At 37.0% G+C, this 21783-nt stretch overlaps 1 protein-coding gene across 1 annotated transcript in view; it reads left to right on the top strand.

Annotated features, from left to right (window-relative positions):
* Positions 1-21783, top strand: part of GALNT10 (polypeptide N-acetylgalactosaminyltransferase 10) — a 41267-nt gene that overhangs the window by 4965 nt on the left and 14519 nt on the right. The window contains exons 2-8 of the mRNA XM_035105724.2: positions 5402-5504; positions 6905-7043; positions 7986-8152; positions 9755-9940; positions 13563-13746; positions 14543-14660; positions 20947-21054. Coding sequence (XP_034961615.2) covers positions 5402-5504; positions 6905-7043; positions 7986-8152; positions 9755-9940; positions 13563-13746; positions 14543-14660; positions 20947-21054 — 1005 coding nt within the window. The remainder of the gene's footprint in view (positions 1-5401; positions 5505-6904; positions 7044-7985; positions 8153-9754; positions 9941-13562; positions 13747-14542; positions 14661-20946; positions 21055-21783) is intronic.

Here is a 21783-nt window from a genome sequence, read left to right as displayed (position 1 = left end):
ATATGTTTAGTCTTTTTATTGCTGCTAATTGCGGTTTTAGCTTTGCTTTCAACCACAGCTTGGTTTTACTTTGTAGGGAGTGTATTTTAGTTATAGCTGTTTTACTGTCCTGGATAAGATTAATGTTTATCATGTCTTTAAAACAAATTTTGGTCTACAGTGTAAAAGACACTACATTTCAATCAATATATCTGCAGGGAACAATTGATCATAGTATATTACACATGTTGCTACAAAGCCAAAAAGAGATTGAACACAAAGACAAAATAAGAATTAAGAAGCATTGCATTTCATACAGTAGACAACAAGATGCTTCTAGAATATGAGAAACAAGGCATAAGGTTATGTTAACATCCGAAATTCAGAAATGCAGTTCTTTTGTATATGGATGCTCAGTGAGTAATAGCCCTTTAGCATCTTCTCAACATCTTGCAGTAGTGAATTTCATAAGTTAATGATTAATTGTTGTTAGCAATACTTTATTTTCGCTGTTTCGAACAAGCACATAAACTTAAGTGGTCAATCCTTACTAGAGGGATTAAAAAGTTTTATTCACCTTTTGCTACATTATTCATATCTATCTGTCTATATGAACTACCAGCTAGGGCAGTGATGGGCAACCTTTTGAGCTTGGTGTGTCAAAATTCGTCAAAAAACCGAGCATAACTCGGGTGGTGTGTCACTTCGAGAAAAAAATATAATTTTGTGATATTTATAGTTTAAATAATAAAAATGTATAATTGTAATATATAACTGTATTTAATAAACCAAAAACTAATTATTTAACCAAACCAAACCAAAAACCCCTTATTTATCACAAAGTGCCCAGAGTTGTTGAGCTTTTTGGGGGGAGCTGCTGACCAAAGTTTTGGAGGTTTTTTTGGGAGGTGCAAAAGTTGCTTTGCTTTTTTGGGGGGATCCCCCAAAGCTGCTGCACTTTTTTGGGGGGGAAGAGAACAGAAATAAATGATGAATAATACCTTTGCTGGAACTAACACGCAGCACCGACATAGCCTACCAAAGCGCCAAAAAACCCAGCACAGAAAGGGTTTAAAAACCAATCTCTGGCTACCAGCAACAACAACAAAAAAAAGGATCCGGGTTTTAACAGCAGAGACAAGCTCTAGCGGAGGCAAGCTGTAGGAGGAGTGGGGGTAAAATTGGGGGGGAAACAAGAACAGCGCGAATGGGCCGATGGGGCGCGTGCCAGCAGTGAGGGCTCTGCGTGTCACATCTGACACGCGTGTCACAGGTTCGCCATCACTGAGCTAGGGTGACTATAACCATATAATCTATCTGTCTCTTCCACGCAGCACACTTCCCACTGAATTTACATTCATCATTTTGCAATCAGCAGTTCCTATCCCATAGAAAATCCTGATTTATTTCTGTTACAACTATGTGTATATTCATTTTTCAAAGTAACCTTTCTAAACTTCTGCCTCTAGTCATAAAAGTAGGAGTGCTGTATTTCCCTTCTGCTCTTGTGAAGTAGCAATATATGGTTGATGTGGGATCCTTTAGCTCATCCTAGAAAAAGTCTGAGATGCAATTAATTAAATCCACATTTTTGTATTGACGTACATAAAATATGGATAATTTCAGAATAAGCCCAGATCAAAACACATGATTGAGAGTTAAGCATTCAATACTCTCTTTTCTCGTAAAATAGGTGATGGAAAATATTTATATATTATCCAGAAAAGCCATATTAATTATTTAGGACTTGATGCTGTCCTAGTTTTTTGACAGGGAAAAGAATCTGCTGCACTTCCTTATACAGTTTAAAGATGTGTTGAGTCCCTGATATTTCACAGCCTAAGTTATACTATATAGAAGTTACTTATAGCTATCTAAAAGGATAGAGATTCTTAAGTCTTTGCTTCTCAGGCAATGTTGTACTCATCCGTAAATACGGTACACCTGCCTTACATGAAAGGAAGTCCAATTGTTGCATCACTACCACATGATCAGACATTTTTTGTTTCATTCCATTATTTGCTGTTTGAAGAAAAACATATTATCTAAAGGTGTTGTTTTTGGCTCTTGTGGAGGTTAACAGGATCATTTCCAGGCCTTCTCCTGCATTCAGTCAACTGCTATCACTGTTGGTGAATGTTCAATGTTTATCAAAATGCTAAAACTGCAACAAAAACAAGATGTAAACAAACAGTACAAGATGCAAACAAACAGTAATCACTGTTTGCATACAGATTACTTATTCAAAATAGTTCTGCACTAATTTATTCAGTGAAGTGAGAGAGTTCCGTTTTCATGAGTCAAAAAAGTTCTATCCATGTGTATTCATATTTTGAGCCCTCAAAAGCTATCCCCACACAGAATTCCCAGACCTTTAAACCTTTGAGTTAAAAAAGAGGGTTGGGCAAATATGGCACAAGAGTGATTTAAAAGAGGAAATTATACTGTGCATGCACAGACACCTTTCCTCATTTTTTCCCATTAAAAATTCTCCCTGCCAAATTGTGCTCTCTTTGTAAATTTGGAGCTTGCAGAGCACTTTGAAGGGACATGTTTGTCCCTCTGGATCAGAGTCAACAGCACTGAGACACATGATGTACCAAAGAGTGCTTTGTTATGATCTATCACCAATATGTTTATTGGTAATCATTATCTCCAAAATGTTGATCTATAGGAGCTTTATATCATGATATTTTTACTTCATTAAAGATGGCTGTTTCAAACAATATCTCCAAAAAGGACTGCGTTTTTCCTTGAAGTAAAAATATTTGGAATTTATATAGCACACTTAGAATATTCTAAGAACTTCACATATATGATTTTATTGCAGTTGCCACAACCACCCATTAAAGTAGGTCAGCATTGCTTTTCCCTTTATTGCCGATGAGGCTACTGAGACTGATAGAGTTTGCCTAAAGCCGTCTAACAAGTTAATAGCTGTAGTGAGCTTTGAAGTAGAAATTTCTAGGTTCACAACTTATCCACTGTGCTACACTAGTTCAGTGTGCTGATGGATTAATAATAATAATCTTACTAATAATCAGCCTTCTGAATTCCTCTTTCTCCATTTGAAAAAGGGGGGTTGTGTTAGACTTAAAAGAAAGGTTACGCACATGAGAGTAAAAAACAGTACCAGCAGCCATAGCTTTGCTTTTTTGTTCTTGTTATGGCAGTTAGAAGCAAACTACTGTTTTGTCTAAAAAAGAGCTTGGTACCATAACTGGTGCTCTCCCACAAATACATGCATGCTCTTCAGTCTTAACATTTGGGTTGCTAATTTACCTTCTGGCTGCTGCATACCTCTATTCTGTGCATTTGTATTATGCTGTTTTTAATGCATAATTTCTAATTCAGAATACAACAGTATTCCAATGAGGAAATAGCACCAGAGCAAATAATTTTACCAATAGGAAATAGAATGGAGCAATCTCTCAGGATGGTCTTGCCACAGACAAATGTTTGTTCTTAAAAGGAAAATGAGTTTCCATTCCATACCCATGATGGATCAGATTTTGGATTAATGCTTGGAGCCCCTTGCAAATGTCAGTCTAGCCAAAGGATATGGATTTTGAAGGGCGTCTGTGTGGTGTTTTGTATTTTTTTAAAAAAAGAAATTGTGTGTGTGTGTGTGTGTGTGTTTTAATTGTCAAAAGGAGATTGACACCTACTTTAAGGTAATGATGCCTGTATGACCATGATGAACATATATTGCTCCAAAAGAACACAAAAAATGGTCTGTTGTTGCAATAGTTGAAGTATATTGCTCCATAAAAATGTGAGAGTCCTGTTGGATCAGATCAGTGATCTATCTAGCCCAGTATTGTGTTTCCCACCATCGCAACCAAAGCAAGACACAATGGCAACATCCTTCTCCTACTTTGGTTCCCTATCAACTTGTATTCAGAGGCATACTGCCTCTGTTCCTGGAAGTACTGTATTACCATTGGGCATTTAGTGTTGCAGCACAAGCCTTTGGAACATCCTCCTATTACATATCACAAGAGCACCATGTTTATTGCAAATTTTGTGCAATCTTTGACGCAGGAGGAACTGTACTGACAAATGCAGGCCCATCTTAAACAATGATTTTTCTTAAGGCTGCATGCTAGGCTCTGTTTAAGTTTATGATCTTTGATTTTTGTGCAATAAAGTTGTAATCTTGAGAAGTTCCAGATTACTACCCGCCCCCACCCAAAGTATCAATCAAACAATACCTTGACACAAAGGCATTTCATCTTGTATTGGGCATAATTCTGGCAATCCAATTATATGAGATATGCCACAAAATATACTGTATAACAAAATATGCTAAGCATCATCCTATATATTTTTTATTTTAATGTTTTATTATATTTCTGTATTTTTATGTATGTCATTTGTTCATCACATTGGTGCACTTTGCAAAAAGCTTAAAATACTGTAATTATAAGGGTGAGTTGGATTTCTTTTAACTAATGAGAATTTTTTTAACGAAAGATGTAAACCTGAATCTGTTGGTTTTTTCACCACTTTATATATTATAAAAAACCATTTTGTTATTTGATCTGACTAGAAATAAAATAGTGCTTTTTACTATTTCTATCTAACATTATATAATGCTGCCACTTAATTGGTGATTTTATTATATTTTTACATAGCATTTACATGGCTTAAATAACCATTCATAGATGGAACCAGGTACACCAAATAGCAACTAAACAAACGATGAAAATTACATTTTTGTGTATGTTTAGCTATTGAATGTTACTAGATTTCTTTGGAGATTTTTAAGCTTGGTAGGCCACATAAAGGGCTGTTTACAACTACCGTACGGTATTAGTCTAAATCCAAGAGTATTGTTTAATATTTCTTTCTACTCTGACCTCACTTTCATTAAAGCAAGGGATGAAAACAATGAGGGAAAGATTAGCTTCAAGTCTGTAATCCTTCATTTTAGAGGGAAACGTACCTCACTCAGATGCATTGACTTGGTACAGGAAACAGCTAAGTAAAGCCCTATGCAATGGATTGTTAAGCAGAAAGCAAATCCAAAATTAGATTAAGAACATGACAGACCAAATATCACTGTCAAAGGTATTGATGCAATACTCCTCTGACCTTTCTTAAAATGCCATATAAGTTAAACCCCACAGCTTTTGAAATGTTCTTTGATGGCTGATCAGGGCAGGGTCATCCTGTGGGTCAGCATTCACCATTCTGATAGACTCTCCTTCCTTGAAGGTTTTTAAGCAGAGGTTGGATGGCCACCTGTCATGCATGATCTAGTTGAGAGCCGTGCATTGAAGGGGGTTGGATAGATGACCGTTGGGGTCCCTTCCAACTCTACAGTTCTATGAGTCTATGTTTTGAAAATGTGGCTTATGAGTAATTCAGTTTGGCCTTGAATGCTTTCCCAAACTTATAGATAATGTTTATTTAAAAGGGTTTCCATACAAGACAGAAGAAAGAAGCTTATCTTGAAAACAGACAAAGGAAAAAGGACTGGCATGACAGAGATGCTATAAAGAAAGACTTGCAACGTACAGGTGTGTATCATTTAGCCTTAAGGAATGTAATATTGAATTACATATTCAGTAACCTGTAAGTAAAATGGAACTGAGCACAAAGTACTGGGGGAGGGTATACTTTATGTAACTCAGTATCGATTACTGTTGGCAGAGTTTACAAGAAAGTCAGCAGGCCTTTGCTAACAAGTGTTTGGAAGGTGCTTTGGGCAGTGGTTGAGCAAAGAAGTCTACTACTTCTGGTTTTCTTTTCAGTTCTGATAATTTGCTATATTGTCATATGGGTGTTCGTTTGTTCCAAGAGAAGGAACTGAAAAATGCAACAGGACCTCATACTTCAAACTAGAAAGGAACAGCATTGGGTGGTTACCTAGGCAGCTATGTTTGTATGCTGCTTGCTCCCAACCATTCTACAAGCATGATGTTTTTCAAGGTCTTTCAAGGACTTTTAAGCTAGCCACTTGAGAGTGCAATTTGATGTATCACAAAGGGCAAGGAAAGAAGGAAGAACTGCATGCGGCATACCAACCCATTTAAATATTCACTGGAAGTCTTAAATGCCCAGGTTTCCATTGCAAAGGCCTTAAAAGCATCAGTGGGACATAAATGGAAGGGATAAAAATGGTGACTGATGTTAAGCAAACCAGAGACTGCCGTAACTTGCTGTTTTGAAGCAGAATGATGTAAATTGGTATGTGAGTGTGGAGGCCCTGCAAAATCTCCCTTTTCCAGTTGAAGTGGCAAAAAATGTAAGCCTGAAACTGGTGAAGTTTTGTCATACCAGTCCTAGAACGAAGTTGGGGGTTGTTTGGGCTTTCATCCCTGATTTTGGCAGCCTTCTGTGTGGTACAGTAGTACCAGTTGGTGGAGAGAGGGAAGGTTGTGCTGACAGCAGCATCCTGCTAGACTTTATGCAATAGGAGGGAGTAATAAGAGTTAATCAGATTGATCTAGATAGAAATTGAGTATTTGCCAGACATGGTTTGTGTCCTCCAAATCCAAATAGAGGGTCCAACAGAGAACAAGGGCAGGAAACTGATTGGCCTACCTAGGTTGTGCATATTTTGCATTCTATAAATTGAGATAAATCTAATTAGTCCTAAATCTGACCTTTTTTCAAAATGACAGTTAACAAGGTATCTGTTATAAACACCATTAAGTGTTCCTATAGTTCTTACAATTTTATCATCCGCTTCTCAACTGCTTGATAGTTTTAACAGATGGAGAGTGTGGTGTTTGGACATCATACGGTGTCCTTGATAGAATGTGGCATAACAAGTATTGCCTAGCCTGCTGTGCAGCCTGAGACTAGTGGGAGTTGTAGTCCATAACATCTGGAGGGACCAGATTGACAGAATGTGTGTGAGCTTTCAGCCACTGGAATTTTATAAGTATTAATGGCTCCACTTCTTTTGCTGTAGGAAATGGAGAACAGGGAAAACCATATCCTATGACAGATACTGAGCAAGTGGACCAGGCATACAGAGAAAATGGCTTTAATATTTTTGTGAGCGACAAAGTTTCTCTCAATCGATCCCTACCAGATATACGACACCCAAAGTAAGTACAAACTTTTCTTGTTACTGAAAGTATGAAGGTTTCTATTTCTAAAATTGTCTTTTCTGTATCCTAACTTGAGTGTCATTGCAATTTGTATTGCCCTTGATTGTTACATATGTCTGCACTATCTTGATAAGTTGAATTATCTAATGTACTGTATTAAACAAGAAACCTGATAGTTCAGCAACTCTTAACTCTGTCATAAGAGCCAAGAAATAAAGGATAGATATTTATGTACAGAGATTCCAACAATTGCAAATAAACACTCCTCTGTATTTTATTTTATTGGTGATTTATTTTAATATGTTTGCTATAGAGTGGATATGTTTTATTGTCAGTGTTGTTGCTGTTGTTATTTTCTTGCCCATCCTTCACCAGAAGATCCCATGGCAGGTTACACCATATAAACACACAATTAAAACACTGAAACTATCTGAATAAATGAGGAATAGAAAAGAACCTTGTGGGTCACGGAACATCTGTTTACTTTGGTTGTATCCTCACTTTGAGATTTGGATGTACCCAGGGCTATGAAATGCCCTTAAAATTCTCTTCAGCAATCACTCACAGCTTGTATGATACATATTTTGTAAACAAATTACATTCAGAAAGTGCTGCCTGACAGTCATCCTTCTTTTGGTGTTTGATATGATCTCTCATCTCTCTGACATTCCACCCAAAAAGTTTTTAAAATATCTCCTCCATCCCACTGAGAGGTATCATTGTTTCAAGACTTGGATCTTATATAGCAACAATGGGGAACCTCTGGCCTATGGACCCAGTTAGAATCTTATTCCTCCTGAATCTGTCCTAATACAGTACATGCTATTATTCAACTGTATATTTAATATTTAGCTAAGCAAAAAAAAGTCATATAATAGTACCTAGTAACCATTCTTTGTATGCTGGTCAAGCTAGTTACTGTGTTCATCTGTCTTGTAGCTGCAATAGCAAGCTGTACCTGGAAAACCTCCCCAATACCAGTGTAATAATCCCATTCCATAACGAAGGGTGGTCATCACTTCTCAGAACAGTGCACAGTGTTCTCAATCGCTCTCCTCCTGAACTCATAGCTGAAATTGTACTGGTGGATGATTTCAGTGACAGAGGTACTTTCATTATAATATTTATTTATTTATGCAGATATATGACTGAACAAAAAAAGGTATATAGCAGATTACGTGTGCAGTGATTCATTAGGTGAATCCTACCCAGTTTTCCAAATGTTGTTGCATATAATGGGATATATTCATACACAAAACGCTCCTCTCCAAGGTGTGGAAGATTGTTTACAATTCTGTATTAAGCTTACGGTGGATAAGCAATGTTTGGGTACACTAGGAACTGCCATTCTGGAAATATCCATAGCTAACTAAAACATACACAAAGGTTGTCAGAACAGGAACTGCAATCAAAATTCCTCTATTTGCAAACTGACTCCAGAATCTCTTATGTTAAGTCATAGGAGCTTTTTGTGGATTTATGGATTTGTGTTTTAATTTCAACCACTATTCCTTTATCTTATTTAAATTAAATTATTTCATATACTGACTTTCAGAATGCTAATTATATTCTTGTGTTCAGAGTGGCTCAAATAGCTAACGCTTTATCAAGCATGGCAGTCATTTATAGTTGTTGAAATGGAGAACATGTGTTTGTATTATCATTAGATTTTTAGAAATATTTAATAGAGAGTGAGTTTTATATTACTTTGAATAGTGAGTGAGTTTTTAGGTCCTATTCTTGGCTTTTGGCTAATATAATGCATTTCTAAGAATGTGAAATTATGCAAAGCTGTCCCACAGTGGTTCATTACTACTGATAGCTATTTTCTCCAGTTAAAAAAAGAGCTATGTGACAGTTAAATGAGCATTTATTCAGTTTTGAAGTAGTTTGCAAATATATTCTCACATCATATAGCTCACACATATTGCAGTTTTTAAAAGAGTTTTTATTTTGAAAGAGAGAGAGCTTCTATTCCCATTTGTATCTGGATTTGGCAAAGTGGTATGGGCTCCTACAACTGTAGACTTAAGCCACACTGTAGTTAGCAATGTAAACAAACAAACAAACACAAAACCCAACCCCTTCACATGATATACCATACTTGAAATTTAGATCTCCCCATGTTGGTAATATACATTAGTGTCAAGCAAATTATTTAATTAGTGGTTTAGAAAATTGTTTGTATTATTATAGTATGCTTATGGATTAACTGCTTGCCTGTCGTATGTTATTGAATTATATGTAATACTTTAATTGCCTAGTGAAGGTTCTGTGCAACTACCAATACTTTATTATCTTAAAGTTTGTAGCTAGAATAAAGCAATGGCAATGATCTGTTATGAAACTTTACTTTTCTCGAGGTATCTAACCTGATCAACATGAAAGGTCTAAAATGGGATTGTATTTTTAATGGTCTTCCTTTCAAAGCTTGCAAAGTGATTTTTTTAAAAAGTTTTTTTCTAATTTCTGATGTTTTTCTGATTTCAGCTTTCTAGCTGCTTCATTTACAGTTGTTTCACATTTAGATATGTTTCATATCTAATAGTCTAGATATAAGATATATAAAAATGATAAAATAGCAAAATTATAAAAAAACAAAACTATTAAATCTTAAAGATGTTCCAGATTCTGGAAACTGGGTTTTAAAGTTGGGGAGAAATAAAGAGTAAAAGACTGGATGAGAAATCATTTAATTTTCCATGCAGAACACTTAAAAAAGCGTTTGGAGGACTATATGGCCCAGTTTCCCAAAGTGAGGATTCTGCGAACTAAGAAGAGAGAAGGGTTGATAAGAACTCGTATGCTGGGAGCTTCTGTTGCTATAGGAGATGTTATTACTTTTTTGGACTCTCACTGTGAGGCCAATGTGAACTGGTTGCCACCCCTTTTAGGTAAGCAGATTATTGATTTATATGATTTTTATCCCACCTTTCTAATGCATGGACATCACTCAAGCCAAGGCATTACAAGTAACACTACAATTTCATAATAAATTCCCAGTATCAACATGTATTTCAGTCTGATAATCACATGTCCTGGTACGGCATTTCTAGCTATACTTTCTAGCTATGTTTTCAGAAACAGAGGCTTACAATCTGACTTAAAACTAAAATTTCATCCATAATTTAATTTTATTGTTCTGGGACTTTCCAGAACTTTTTTTTCTACAAAAAGTCAGTATCTGGCTTATATAAAGACTGCTGACATCAGTTACTTAGATAATGCCTCAGTGTGATTCTCTTTGTGAAAGGGTGAGAAGGTACTTGGATAAAATGAAGGTTCAAAATAGGATTGTCTTTTTAATGGCTCTGGCTGTGTTGCTTGATCACGCCTTCTTTTCAACGCCTGCAAAGTGATCTTTAAAAAGTGTTTCTAATTTCAGACGTTTTTCTGATTTCAGTTTTTTAGCTGCAGTTGGTTCAGATTTAGCTATGTTTCATGTCTAATAGTCTAGACCAGGCATCCCCAAACTGCGGCCCTCCAGATGTTTTGGCCTACAACTCCCATGATCCCTAGCTAACAGGACCAGTGGTCGGGGAACATGGGAATTGTAGTCCAAAACATCTGGAGGGCCAAAGTTTGGGGATGCCTGGTCTAGACATAAAGATCTATAAAACATGCATTTTACCATATACTTGGATGATGGTAGTACTCCTGTTGTGACTCACCATGGATCACACTGCAAGCGCTGAAGCCCAGTGAAATATATAATCCAGCTGTGTTGGTAAATTCAAGTTAGAAAGTAGTTTTATTTGTTTTGTGAAGATGTTTTGCCTGAATTATTTCCTGCCTGAATCTAACACAGAACTTAAACACATTAGGGCTGACTGGCATATTGGTTTGTTGAAATAGTTCTGAACTTGTAAAAAAAAATAGGTTATTAACAGACCATTGTTTAAAACAAGGTTTGGCTGGTAATTGTTTGCTTGCTCCACACAGAGTAGTCTCTCATTTTGAATTACAGTGGTACCTCTGCTTACAAATAAGTCTATTTACGAATTTTTCTACTTACAAATGGAGCTCCGTCCGCCATCTTGGATGCGGTTTAGATAGGATTTTTTCTACTTACAAATTTTTAGATAGGGTTGCTTCGACTTACGAATTTTTTCTCCCAATGCATTCCTATGGGATTCGACTTACAAATTTTTTCGACTTACAAATGTGTGTTTGGAACACTTTAAATTCGTAAGTAGAGGTACCACTGTACTATTTTTGCTTTGTTTTGTTTTGGTTGACAGATAAACAGAAGAGAATATAACTTTTGTATGACAAAATAGTGAGGCATTTGAATATCTGTTAATTTTTGTCTAATACCAAGGTAAACAGGCTTTTCAGATTTGTGTGTATAGACATTCAACATTAGACGCCTGCATCTGGCCAGTTTAGTTCACATATAATATGTGAAAAATGGCCTTCTCTTGCTGCTTGGCCCTAATTGTCCTCTTAAGGCTACAAAGTCACGGTGCTGCAGCCCTAGTAAGTGTATTCCCTATCTATATAGCTGTTAAAATACAGTTACCCAGATTTTTAAGAACCCTGTGCTTTCTATCTCACAGAGTTTTGGGGCCTTCCCTGGTGGTTACTTCCCTTATGCTAATAAAGTGCAGCCAATGCTACCCCCAGGACTGCATGAGGTTTTGCTCTAAACTTCTTTTTCCCTTCTTTTCTCAGTGTCTCCACAGCTCCCCAATTTTTAGACAACTTCCCTCATTGTCCCATTTTACTAAGCTTCTGTTGTACTTTCTTCATTCACCCATAGTGTTTCATAACCTTAGCGCTGAAATTTCTTCGGAGACTCCTCTTTTGATTACTCCATTGCCTCTGTTCACTGTCCTTTGTCTGTCTCTCAGTTCCTATCCTTCAGTCACCTTGCTTCTGCACCACAGTTTCCTGGTTTCATGGCACCTCTTCCCAGCAGTCTGCCTGTCCCACACAGCTACTGCTGTCTTTAAGACCTGGATAGTGCCAAACTGATGGACTTCCCTCTTGGCAGGTGATCTCACAGACATTGAGAGCTCTGATCCTCAAGCAGTTGCAGTGCTCAGTGAACATCACCAGTTCTGCCAACTGGTATTGGAGAGTAGCCATGTTGGTCTGAGTCGAAACAAAATTTAAAAATTCCTTCAGTAGCACCTTAAAGACCAACTAAGTTTTTTTGGGGGGTATGAGCTTTCGTGTGCATGCACACTTTGTCAGATACACTGAAACAGAAGCAGCCAGACCCTTAAGTATATTCAGAGGGTGGGGGGTGGGGGTGATGGGAATGGGTGATGGGCTGATAGGAGTGGTAAACCTGTTGATGACTGTTAACGACTGTCTACAACCTCTCCTGGACAATGACAGCTCTCTTTCTCAAGCTCTGGGAGGAAGACCTTTCATTGCCTACAGACAGCCACCCAATCTTAAACAACTCCTCACCCACAATAATACAACCACCAGACTTAACATGGACACTGGTACCAGAGCCTGCAATAAACCCAGATGCCAACTTTGCTGCCACATACACTCAGACAACACCATTACTGGCCCCAACAACATCCAACATACCATCTCAGGACTATTTAATTGCTCATCTTCTAACATTGTGTATGCCATCAAATGCCAACAGTGCCCTTCAGCTCTCTATATTGGACAAACAGGCCAAACCCTATGCCAAAGGATAAATGGACATAAATCTGACATCAGGAACCACAAGACAGAGAAACCAGCAGGAGAACACTTCAATCTCCCAGGACATTCTATAGAAGATCTCAAAGCAGCTGTTTTATTACAGAAAATTTTCAGAAACAGACTGGAAAGAGAAGTTGCTGAATTGCAACTCATTAGCAAGCTTAAAACCATGGAGCCACCTGGAATGAACAAAGACAGGATTCTTATCTCATTATACATGATCAAGCTTTCCTTAGCACCTCAGCCCTTGCTCCCCCCCCCCGCAAGATCAATTGCAGTCATTAACAGTCATCAACAGGTTTACCACTCCTATCGGCCCATCACCCATTCCCATCACCCCCACCCTCTGAATATACATAAGGGTCTGGCTGCTTCTGTTTCAGTGTATCTGACGAAGTGTGCATGCACACGAAAGCTCATACCAAAATAAAAACTTAGTTGGTCTTTAAGGTGCTACTGAAGGAATTTTTTTATTTTGGTATTGGAGACTTCAACTTCACAAGCATAGACTAAATTCAACTCCAAGCTTATATGTGCTCCCAAATGTTACTTTTCCAGCATTATTATTTTATCTAGTCTTTGGGAGAGCATGAAAAATCACCAATGAATGTGAAACTCCTGTATTAGGCAAGACAGCTCTATAAAAATTTTTTCCTGATTGGTAGATAGTTCACATTTGAATTACATTACCCATGTGTGTTTCGTGGAAAGAGGAGAAAAATCAAAAAGTCGTGTAACTGTACTTCTGAATATATTCTTTATGGAGTATTGTAGATACAATTGTGTTTGCTACTCCTTTCATCTGTAGCAAAATAATGTAACATGTTTCTATCCATACCCCAGACCGCATTGCTCGAAATCGCAAAACTATTGTTTGTCCAATGATTGATGTAATTGACCATGACCACTTTGGCTATGAAACACAAGCTGGAGATGCAATGCGAGGTGCATTTGACTGGGAGATGTATTACAAGCGGATACCCATTCCTCCTGAATTACAGAAACCTGACCCGAGTGACCCTTTTGAGTAAGTTCATGACGCAAAGTGTGAATAGGTGTTTAACAAGCTAGGCTCTTGACACTGGTGCTTTCAAACAGATAGAAACTATCCTTGGCCATCACAAGTAATGTTTCATTTCAAAAGATATAGTTCTTTTATGTTATCTCTGTCTACTACAACTTTTTGAAAAGAGATAATATCCATTTCAAATGTATAAAAATAATTTCAATTGCATAATTGAAATAAGTCAGAATGGTGGATATTTAATAGAACATATCGCATGCTGGTGCAAATTAAATCAGAACGTAAACTTTATTTTCTTAATAATTATGAATTCATGTTAATATAGTGGTAGGATAGCCTGACCAGGTTGGTCCATGCTTTGGTAACCTCCACGCACTTTATGTTATCTTAACCTTTGTTGCTATGTGAAAATGCAGCATTGTTAAATTGAAGATTTGATTCAGAGTATTTTGCCGCATAGACCAATTAAGGAGAGGAAGAATGTTAAAAGGTACAACATTGGGCCTTTGTTAGATAATGTGGGCTGTATTCCCACACAAATTGACAACTTCCACTATTGGAGGTCTCGTTAATTCATTCTGAAGGAAACTGCCAAGTTCTCCTGGGTTCATAGTTTAAAGATATACTGTTCAACAACATCACATAGATTAAAATTAGTATAAAGGCGGAGCAGTAGAAAAAATATTTAAGTATGAAATGTGATTTCAGGAATGTAATTTATTGATACAGTATATGGTTGTAATGGTGGCATAACTATAATGATAGGTTTTGTAATGTGAAGGGTTTTCCCCCTCTTAAGGTCTCCCGTAATGGCTGGAGGACTGTTTGCAGTCGATAGAAAGTGGTTCTGGGAGCTGGGAGGATATGATGCAGGCCTGGAAATATGGGGTGGAGAACAGTATGAAATATCATTTAAGGTGAGCTATGTTCCCTGAAAAACTTTATTTGAAATAATGCTGAATAATGAAGTAGTTTATAAACATGAAGCACCAGTTTGCAGTCTTTGTTTTTCTGTGCGTTTATAAAATAAAACTGTTGAAAGGATTTCTGCAACATTGCTTGAAAAGAACATTTTACTGTAATAAACCAAAAATATGGCTAAGAATCGAAAGCCTCTGTCAGGCTACATGCTAACTGCTAAATGATGTTAAAAAAGTAAAGGGACCCCTGACCATTAGGTCCAATTGTGACCGACTCTGGGGTTGCGGCGCTCATCTCGCGTTATTGGCCAAGGGAGCCAGCGTACAGCTTCCAGGTCACGTGGCCAGCATGACAAAGCTGCTTTTGGCGAACCAGAGCAGCACACGGAAACACTGTTTACCTTCCCGCTGTAGCGGTCCCTATTTATCTACAGCACTTGCACTTTGATGTGCTTTCAAACTGCTAGGTTGGCAGGAGCTGGGACCAAGCAACGGGAGCTCACCACATTGTGGGGATTCGAACCGCCGACCTTCTGATTGGCAAGCCCTAGGCTCTGTGGTTTCTGCTAAGTTGGTTACGTAGCCAATAGTAAGCCTAGGAAGCAGGAGGATAATGAATGAATGGAATATTATTTTTGTAAATGTCATGAAAAAAATGGCTTGCTACTATAGTCTTCTGTACAAAGAACACTCTATTGTCATAAGTGGAACAAATGAATAAATTCATGTGGGCACCTCATCTCAAAATTAAGAAGCTACGTAGCTACTCAGCTTGTTCATTGAACTGCATTGACCTGTCAGAGCTATGAGTTTAGTTCCTAGAATTTGTTAAGTAGAATAAATACAACTGAGGTCTTCAGCAGTACTTCTAGAGGTTAAAATGCAAGCATTAGATTAATATACAACTTGGTTACTCTAGTTAGCAAATATTTTTAATGTCTTTATTCTCCAGTGCTTTTGTGATAGCTTTAGTTTTGCCTTGTGTTTGCAATTATTTCTGGAATTTTTTTAATACATAGCCATTCTAGTAGGCTGCATCCAAGTAAATAAGCCCCACTGCCTCAACATTAATCCAACCAACTTGCAAAGATCACAGGCGGTAATTTTGCCTTGCCAACAGCCCTTCCCTGATTATTATAATTATTTCTTTTTTCTGCTCACCCCAAGTAGTTTTTCAAATCTGAACTTTGATGCAAAAAGCGATCAAACTACATTAATTTGACAATTAACATGCAGCAAACAACATTTTCATCTCATTGTGTAACTACAAAAAGCTAAGTGATAAAGACATATTGAAGGTTTCTTATTTCCTCTGTGAGATTTCTTTACAGTTGGTTCCATTTATCCCTTTTACTAGTGTGTGTAAAGAAATCGTGTAATAATGTAATTCTCTCTGCAGGAGATGGTAAAAGCAGCATTCATCTTTTCCAATTCGGACCTTTTCAAAAACAGTAGTTTCCAAGAGTGATGACAGTGACTCTGCAAGCTTTTTGTCTTTGAAATGCTAGAGCAGACACTATTTGATCTGCAGGAAATAAGAATACTTCATTCATCTGCCTACTTGCACACTGTATTGCAGAGGTTTCTTTCAGGCCAAGGATGATAATTTATGGTGGGTTAAATTCACTCTAATTAAATCCCAGCAGAAGTCCTCCTTTCTTTGTATTGTTCGACAGAAAAAGATGTTTCACTAAAACGGTGTGTTTTCAGGAGTTATGATAGATTGATGCATTCATCTGTGGCTGATAGAAATTCTGATAAAATAATAAGAATAAAAGATTTGTTCATAGCAACAAGAACAGAGTTTTTGAGACTTGACAGCTATGAAACCTCATATTCCATTTCAAAACTGCATCTGTTTAAACATAAGAAGATGCTGAGATCCTGCCTCTGAAGGAGCACAAAGAATCCACCTAGGACTTCTTCCAAGTAAAATAAATGGAACATTTTATTGTTTCAAAGACCAAACTTTCAACCCATTTTTAACCAACTTTTCCCCCTCACTTCATTAATCTATTCCAAATTATTGCTAGGGAATTATTACTTGGGGAATTGTGTAAGAAAAAGGGAAATCATCAGTTCCCAGCAATTCTAGGAGAGAACAAAGGGTAGTGTTAATTACTGCGCTTATCATTTCATTTCTTTTAATGTAGGGAAATTCCTTTATATAATCATTGGAGCATGTTTGCATGACATTAGGGAACCTAATTGTCTCTTGTCTTATGTAGCTTATAGGAAGGACGTGCTTCTCCAAAAAGATTCCTGTATCTTGAAAGTTTTTTGATAGCCTGCTCTGGATGAGGATGAAGTAGTCCTATGCAGTCAGCGGTTAAGGAGCTTTTACCTTGTGCTGGTTGCAAGTGAGGCCAGTTTTCTTCAGGTAGATTTTAGAAATGTACAATTTGTATTGCTATTCATGGGAAGTGAATTAGTTGAATTACTATAAAAATGTTTCCAAGTGTTTAATTTTCACCCAAAAGAAATTTCTCTTTGTGAGATTATTTTTAAGAACTAGTAGGTAGTGTAAATATAGCCTGTCCTCTAGAGCAAATGTTTACATTGAATAAAATAGGCATTTAAGTATAGACAGACTCATAGTTGAGGATACCCATCAAGCTTGAAATGACAGCAGCTATATTTTGAGATTTGATACAGTATCTCTGATTCTCTGCTTATTCTTGATCAGATTGCTGATTGTAACATACTGACATGGAATTTCTATCCAACTTCTCTGATGATTTCCCTATTTTGGCTTTGGATGTGAAGTCTTAGGGGACTCTACAGCAGTCCTGCTTCCTTCTTAGCTATTCACTGTCTTCAAACTAGACATGACATGGTTTTAAACTATGGAAAGGAAGAATACAAATAAAATTATGATGATGTTGATTAAAATGCATGTATACATGTAACTTATTTACATGTTTATGCTCTCTGGAAGACTTAGAAACAGAGTTTCTGTTCTCTGGAAGACTTAGAAACAGAAGAAACAGAAGTTCTCTGGAAGACTTAGAAACAGAAGACGTAGAAACAGAAGAGCCTTGCTTTTCAGATTTCTCTCTTGCTGCTTATAATATGTTTTCACTGGATTACATTTTTTTAGTGCTGCGTTTTCTACAGAGTTATTGTATATCACTGATTAATGCTAGTTATTACTTCTCAGGATATTTTATTTCTCCCCTGTCAGAGCTGTTCCTTGTGATTTTTATATAAAGCTAGCTTTTTGTGCTTTGTAATATGAACAGTGTTGAATAGATTTTGTTTATATAGGCCTCTGCTTGGGATCAGTAGCTACACAGATAGGAATTTAGGTAGCTTTAAACTAGTTTGGGAGGCTGGAAGTTTAAGAAGTATGTAATCTATGGCACAATAATATATATGCTTTGGTTTATAATTTTTATTACACCCTAACCACTACACAACATTGGCTTTCCTCATAATAGCAGGTAGTCTTGGTATGGCCAGTCTGATCTCCTTTCTTGTAAAATAAGACAAGCGACAGGGTGATATGGCAAGGCATAAACAGTGCAATGCAGATGGACAAATATTGGCATTGTTTAAGAGGCAACAATGATCTGTGTGCTGCCTAACATACATAAAATCAGGAGTATCTTATCTGTCTGCTAGTAGCTGCTGTTTTCTGCCAAGAGCAGCTGCTTGATAGACACTTGCTATTTTTTATTTCAGTGCTACCTTTTTAATTCCTACCTTCTTTTTCCTTCTAGTGTTATAAGGCTCTCTCTTTCTACCAATCTCTTTTTACAGATGAGAATGATAGTTGCAGGTTGTAATGAATTCTGTCATCACACAAAGGGATTGCTAATAAAAGGAATCAAAGCAGCAATGAAAATGAATAGGATGTCTGCTTTTGAAATTAAATTTGTATTCAAGTAGCACATTATCAGTTGAAAACATGAGAGTTTTTAAGAGCAGTTGAGCTGGGTAAGTGTGAGGGAAGGATATCTGCAGCACATTGACAGGAACTCACAGATGACTTAGTTTGTTCATAAGCCAGTGGTCAAGTAGATTGTGTAATCAGAAGTTGTAATTTTTTATATTAATGGAATGTGTTAATCCATAATGAAGATAGTTTTCTGAAATGCTATGTAAGTCAGACAACACTGGTTCCATCTTCTTAGATGTTTTGGGCTTTTACATATTGGATGCTATCCAGTTTTAGTCAGGATCAGAATAGGCCCATTTAAAGTTACTATTGATTTCAGTGTGCCTATTCTTGAGTATAACTTAGATGTATATCACATGTTGTATTTTAATTTTAGCCTGTCTGCTGTTGGTCTAATTTCTTTGTATGGAAGTGTTCTTGTAGCTGTGAGACAATTATGGCCACACTGAAGTTCATAGAGGAAATGCTTTCCCCCAGTTGCTTTTGAAGATCCCTTGCCATCCAAGCATTTCTTACGAGAAGGAGGCTTAGGCCCAGATGAAAAGCATCAATCTCTCAGGCTGATTATGTTCTCAGCTAACATAGCTAAACACACTCCTACCCTGGGTGGAGCTAGTATATTCACGTTGCCTTCAGCTACCAAAAATCATGCCCCTAAACATTGTTGTAATTGTTGCAATCCCCTCTGGAACCTTAGGGTGAAAGGGGGTGGGAATAAATTAAAATAATTATATTCAACTAAGTTTTACTCTGAGTAGACCAATTTACATTACTAGAGCAACTTATTCATGTTCATTATTTTCAGTAGATTTACAGTATGCAGAGTAAAATTTAATTGATTACCACCTAATGTATCCATTAAGGATAGACTAATCAGTCAGTTTCAGTTCCTCTCAGTTCTTCATTTATCTTATCTTAAATTTTCTTTTGTCCCATTTCCACATTATTTTGTAAACATTTTGGAAAATCCTACATGGAAATAGGCAAGCATTTTCACTGGCATTCTCCTAATATAAACATTTTTATACAATTTTGTCTAACATAAGTAATCTAATATAATACATTTTAAACTTTATTTCCATTACACCTCCCCCTAATACACATATTTTTATACATATCTTTAAGTCTAGCAACTGCATCCTAAAATTCAAAATTGTTAATTTTAAAGGATAGCTGCATTTCAATCTGCATATTTGCTCAGTGAATGTGAATGAGGTAGGTTCACATTACAATGCTAACAATACAAATTTCTTCCCCATTCATTGTATCCATTAATGAAACTGCTTATCTGGAAACTGCTCTTTTTGAATTCAAGAATTGATTCAGGTTTGTCACTTATCAAATCGAATGGTGAGCAGTACATTCTCACCACTGTTGACTGTAATCCTAATACCGTACTTAAATTCATATTTGACAGGCAAGTCAAAGACTGCTTAATATTTAGTTTCCTCTACAGAATAAAATCTGGAAAATGTTTTAATGAAACCTTTGTTGGATCATTAAAATGTTTACCTTAGCAAACCTAGCCAGACAATCCTTTTAAAGACATTTCAGAGCCAGTCTGTTAATAAATGGGCATGGTACTTTAATACAGATTATGTACATTATTGGTCAAAGAACTTAAATTCATTAAGCCTACTGGAATGCATACACTCAACACTACATCTGTTTCAATTACCTAGACTGGCAAAACTTATATCCATATTTAATCTAGGTATCAAGGAAAGTTCCTAGAGAATGTTGGCACAGATTCAATGCTTCTTGAAGGGAAAATAAGTTTGTTGACCTTACTTGGACATAAATAGAGTCATACCGGTAATTCTACAAGTAGCATTTAGTTAACTGATGCTCTATTTTAAAAAAATAGGCACTTTTGCTAATTTCAGGAATACATCAGCATATGTATCTCTGCAAAAGCAGCAGTGGAAGGGCATGTTGGCACTGTAGTAGGTTTACAAAATAGCAAGTAAGGTGTTGATGTGTGACCTAAAATCTTTAACTTTCTCCAGATAACTCTTTGAGATTGTTTCATAATAACACTACATAAGAATCTACAAAAGTATTCAACTTTAGTAGTCATGTGTTTACATGTGTTAACATTCAGAATTCTTTGAACTACCTAAGCTACATACTCCTTTTGATTCATACTAGGTTCATTTCTAGGTGTTGGGTCTGGTGGTATTTTTATGTCACAGTGGTGACATAGTTTCAGAAATGCGCAACTTTAAAAGCTTGAATAACATGAGGTCTGAATGCATTTATGATTTAAAAATAGTTTACTAAGGTAACAAACTTACTACTTGATATGACTTTGAAAAAGCTTTGATTTCCATCATATTCAGAAATTTCTGATCTGTGCTTACTCTCTCTGGCATCTGACAGGTATGGATGTGTGGGGGTCGTATGGAAGATATTCCTTGTTCCCGTGTTGGTCATATCTACAGAAAATATGTTCCTTACAAGGTTCCTTCAGGAGTCAGCTTGGCAAGAGTAAGAGCCTATCTTGATATATTTCCTTTGTTCCATGTATTCAGTCAAGATGCAATCTTCTAAAAAGATAGTGGGCGAGATGTATTTTTTAACATTAGTGCTAGAAGTTTGGGAGTGGACATTGTTTTGCAAGCAAATGATAACATACAAGCTGAACTCACAAACTATAAAAATAAAAATAGTTGCTCTAAGGGTTGTGCTACATCTTTAACAAGTGGTTCCTGTAGTGTAGAGGTTATCACATTTGCCTAACACACTGAAGGACCCCATTTCAAAAACAGACAGAAATAGGTATATATTCTGGGGTAAGGGCCACAGCTTACTGGTAGAGCATCTGCTTTTCATACAGAAGGTCCCTGGCACCTCTAGCTAGAGCTGGGAAACTCCCTGTCTGAAACCCTGGTAACCAGTAGACCAGGGGTCTTCAAACTATGGCCTGAAGGCCAGATGTGGCCCAATAGGGTTGCGAATCCGGCCCGAACAGCCATTTAAAAACCCGCTATTTACCTCAGCACAGTGCAGGGTGGCAAGCATCTCTGACGTGGCTTTTCAGCGGTGCGGGGACTAATTTGTCAGTCCCTGTGCCAAGGTGAGGTAAACTCCCAATGCGGCCTTTCATTCATTGAGCCACCACTGACCCGCAGGGGCTCAACAAATGAAAGCAGCATTGAGTTTACCTGAGCACAGCGTGGAGACTGACCAATCAGTCCCCGGCAGCACTCAGGTAAA

This window comes from Zootoca vivipara, chromosome 2 (genome assembly GCF_963506605.1).
Source record: "Zootoca vivipara chromosome 2, rZooViv1.1, whole genome shotgun sequence".
In the NCBI taxonomy this organism is placed as follows: Eukaryota; Metazoa; Chordata; class Lepidosauria; order Squamata; family Lacertidae; genus Zootoca; species Zootoca vivipara.
The sequence above is the reverse complement of the archived record's forward strand: the minus strand, read 5'-3'. Positions and strand labels throughout refer to the sequence as shown.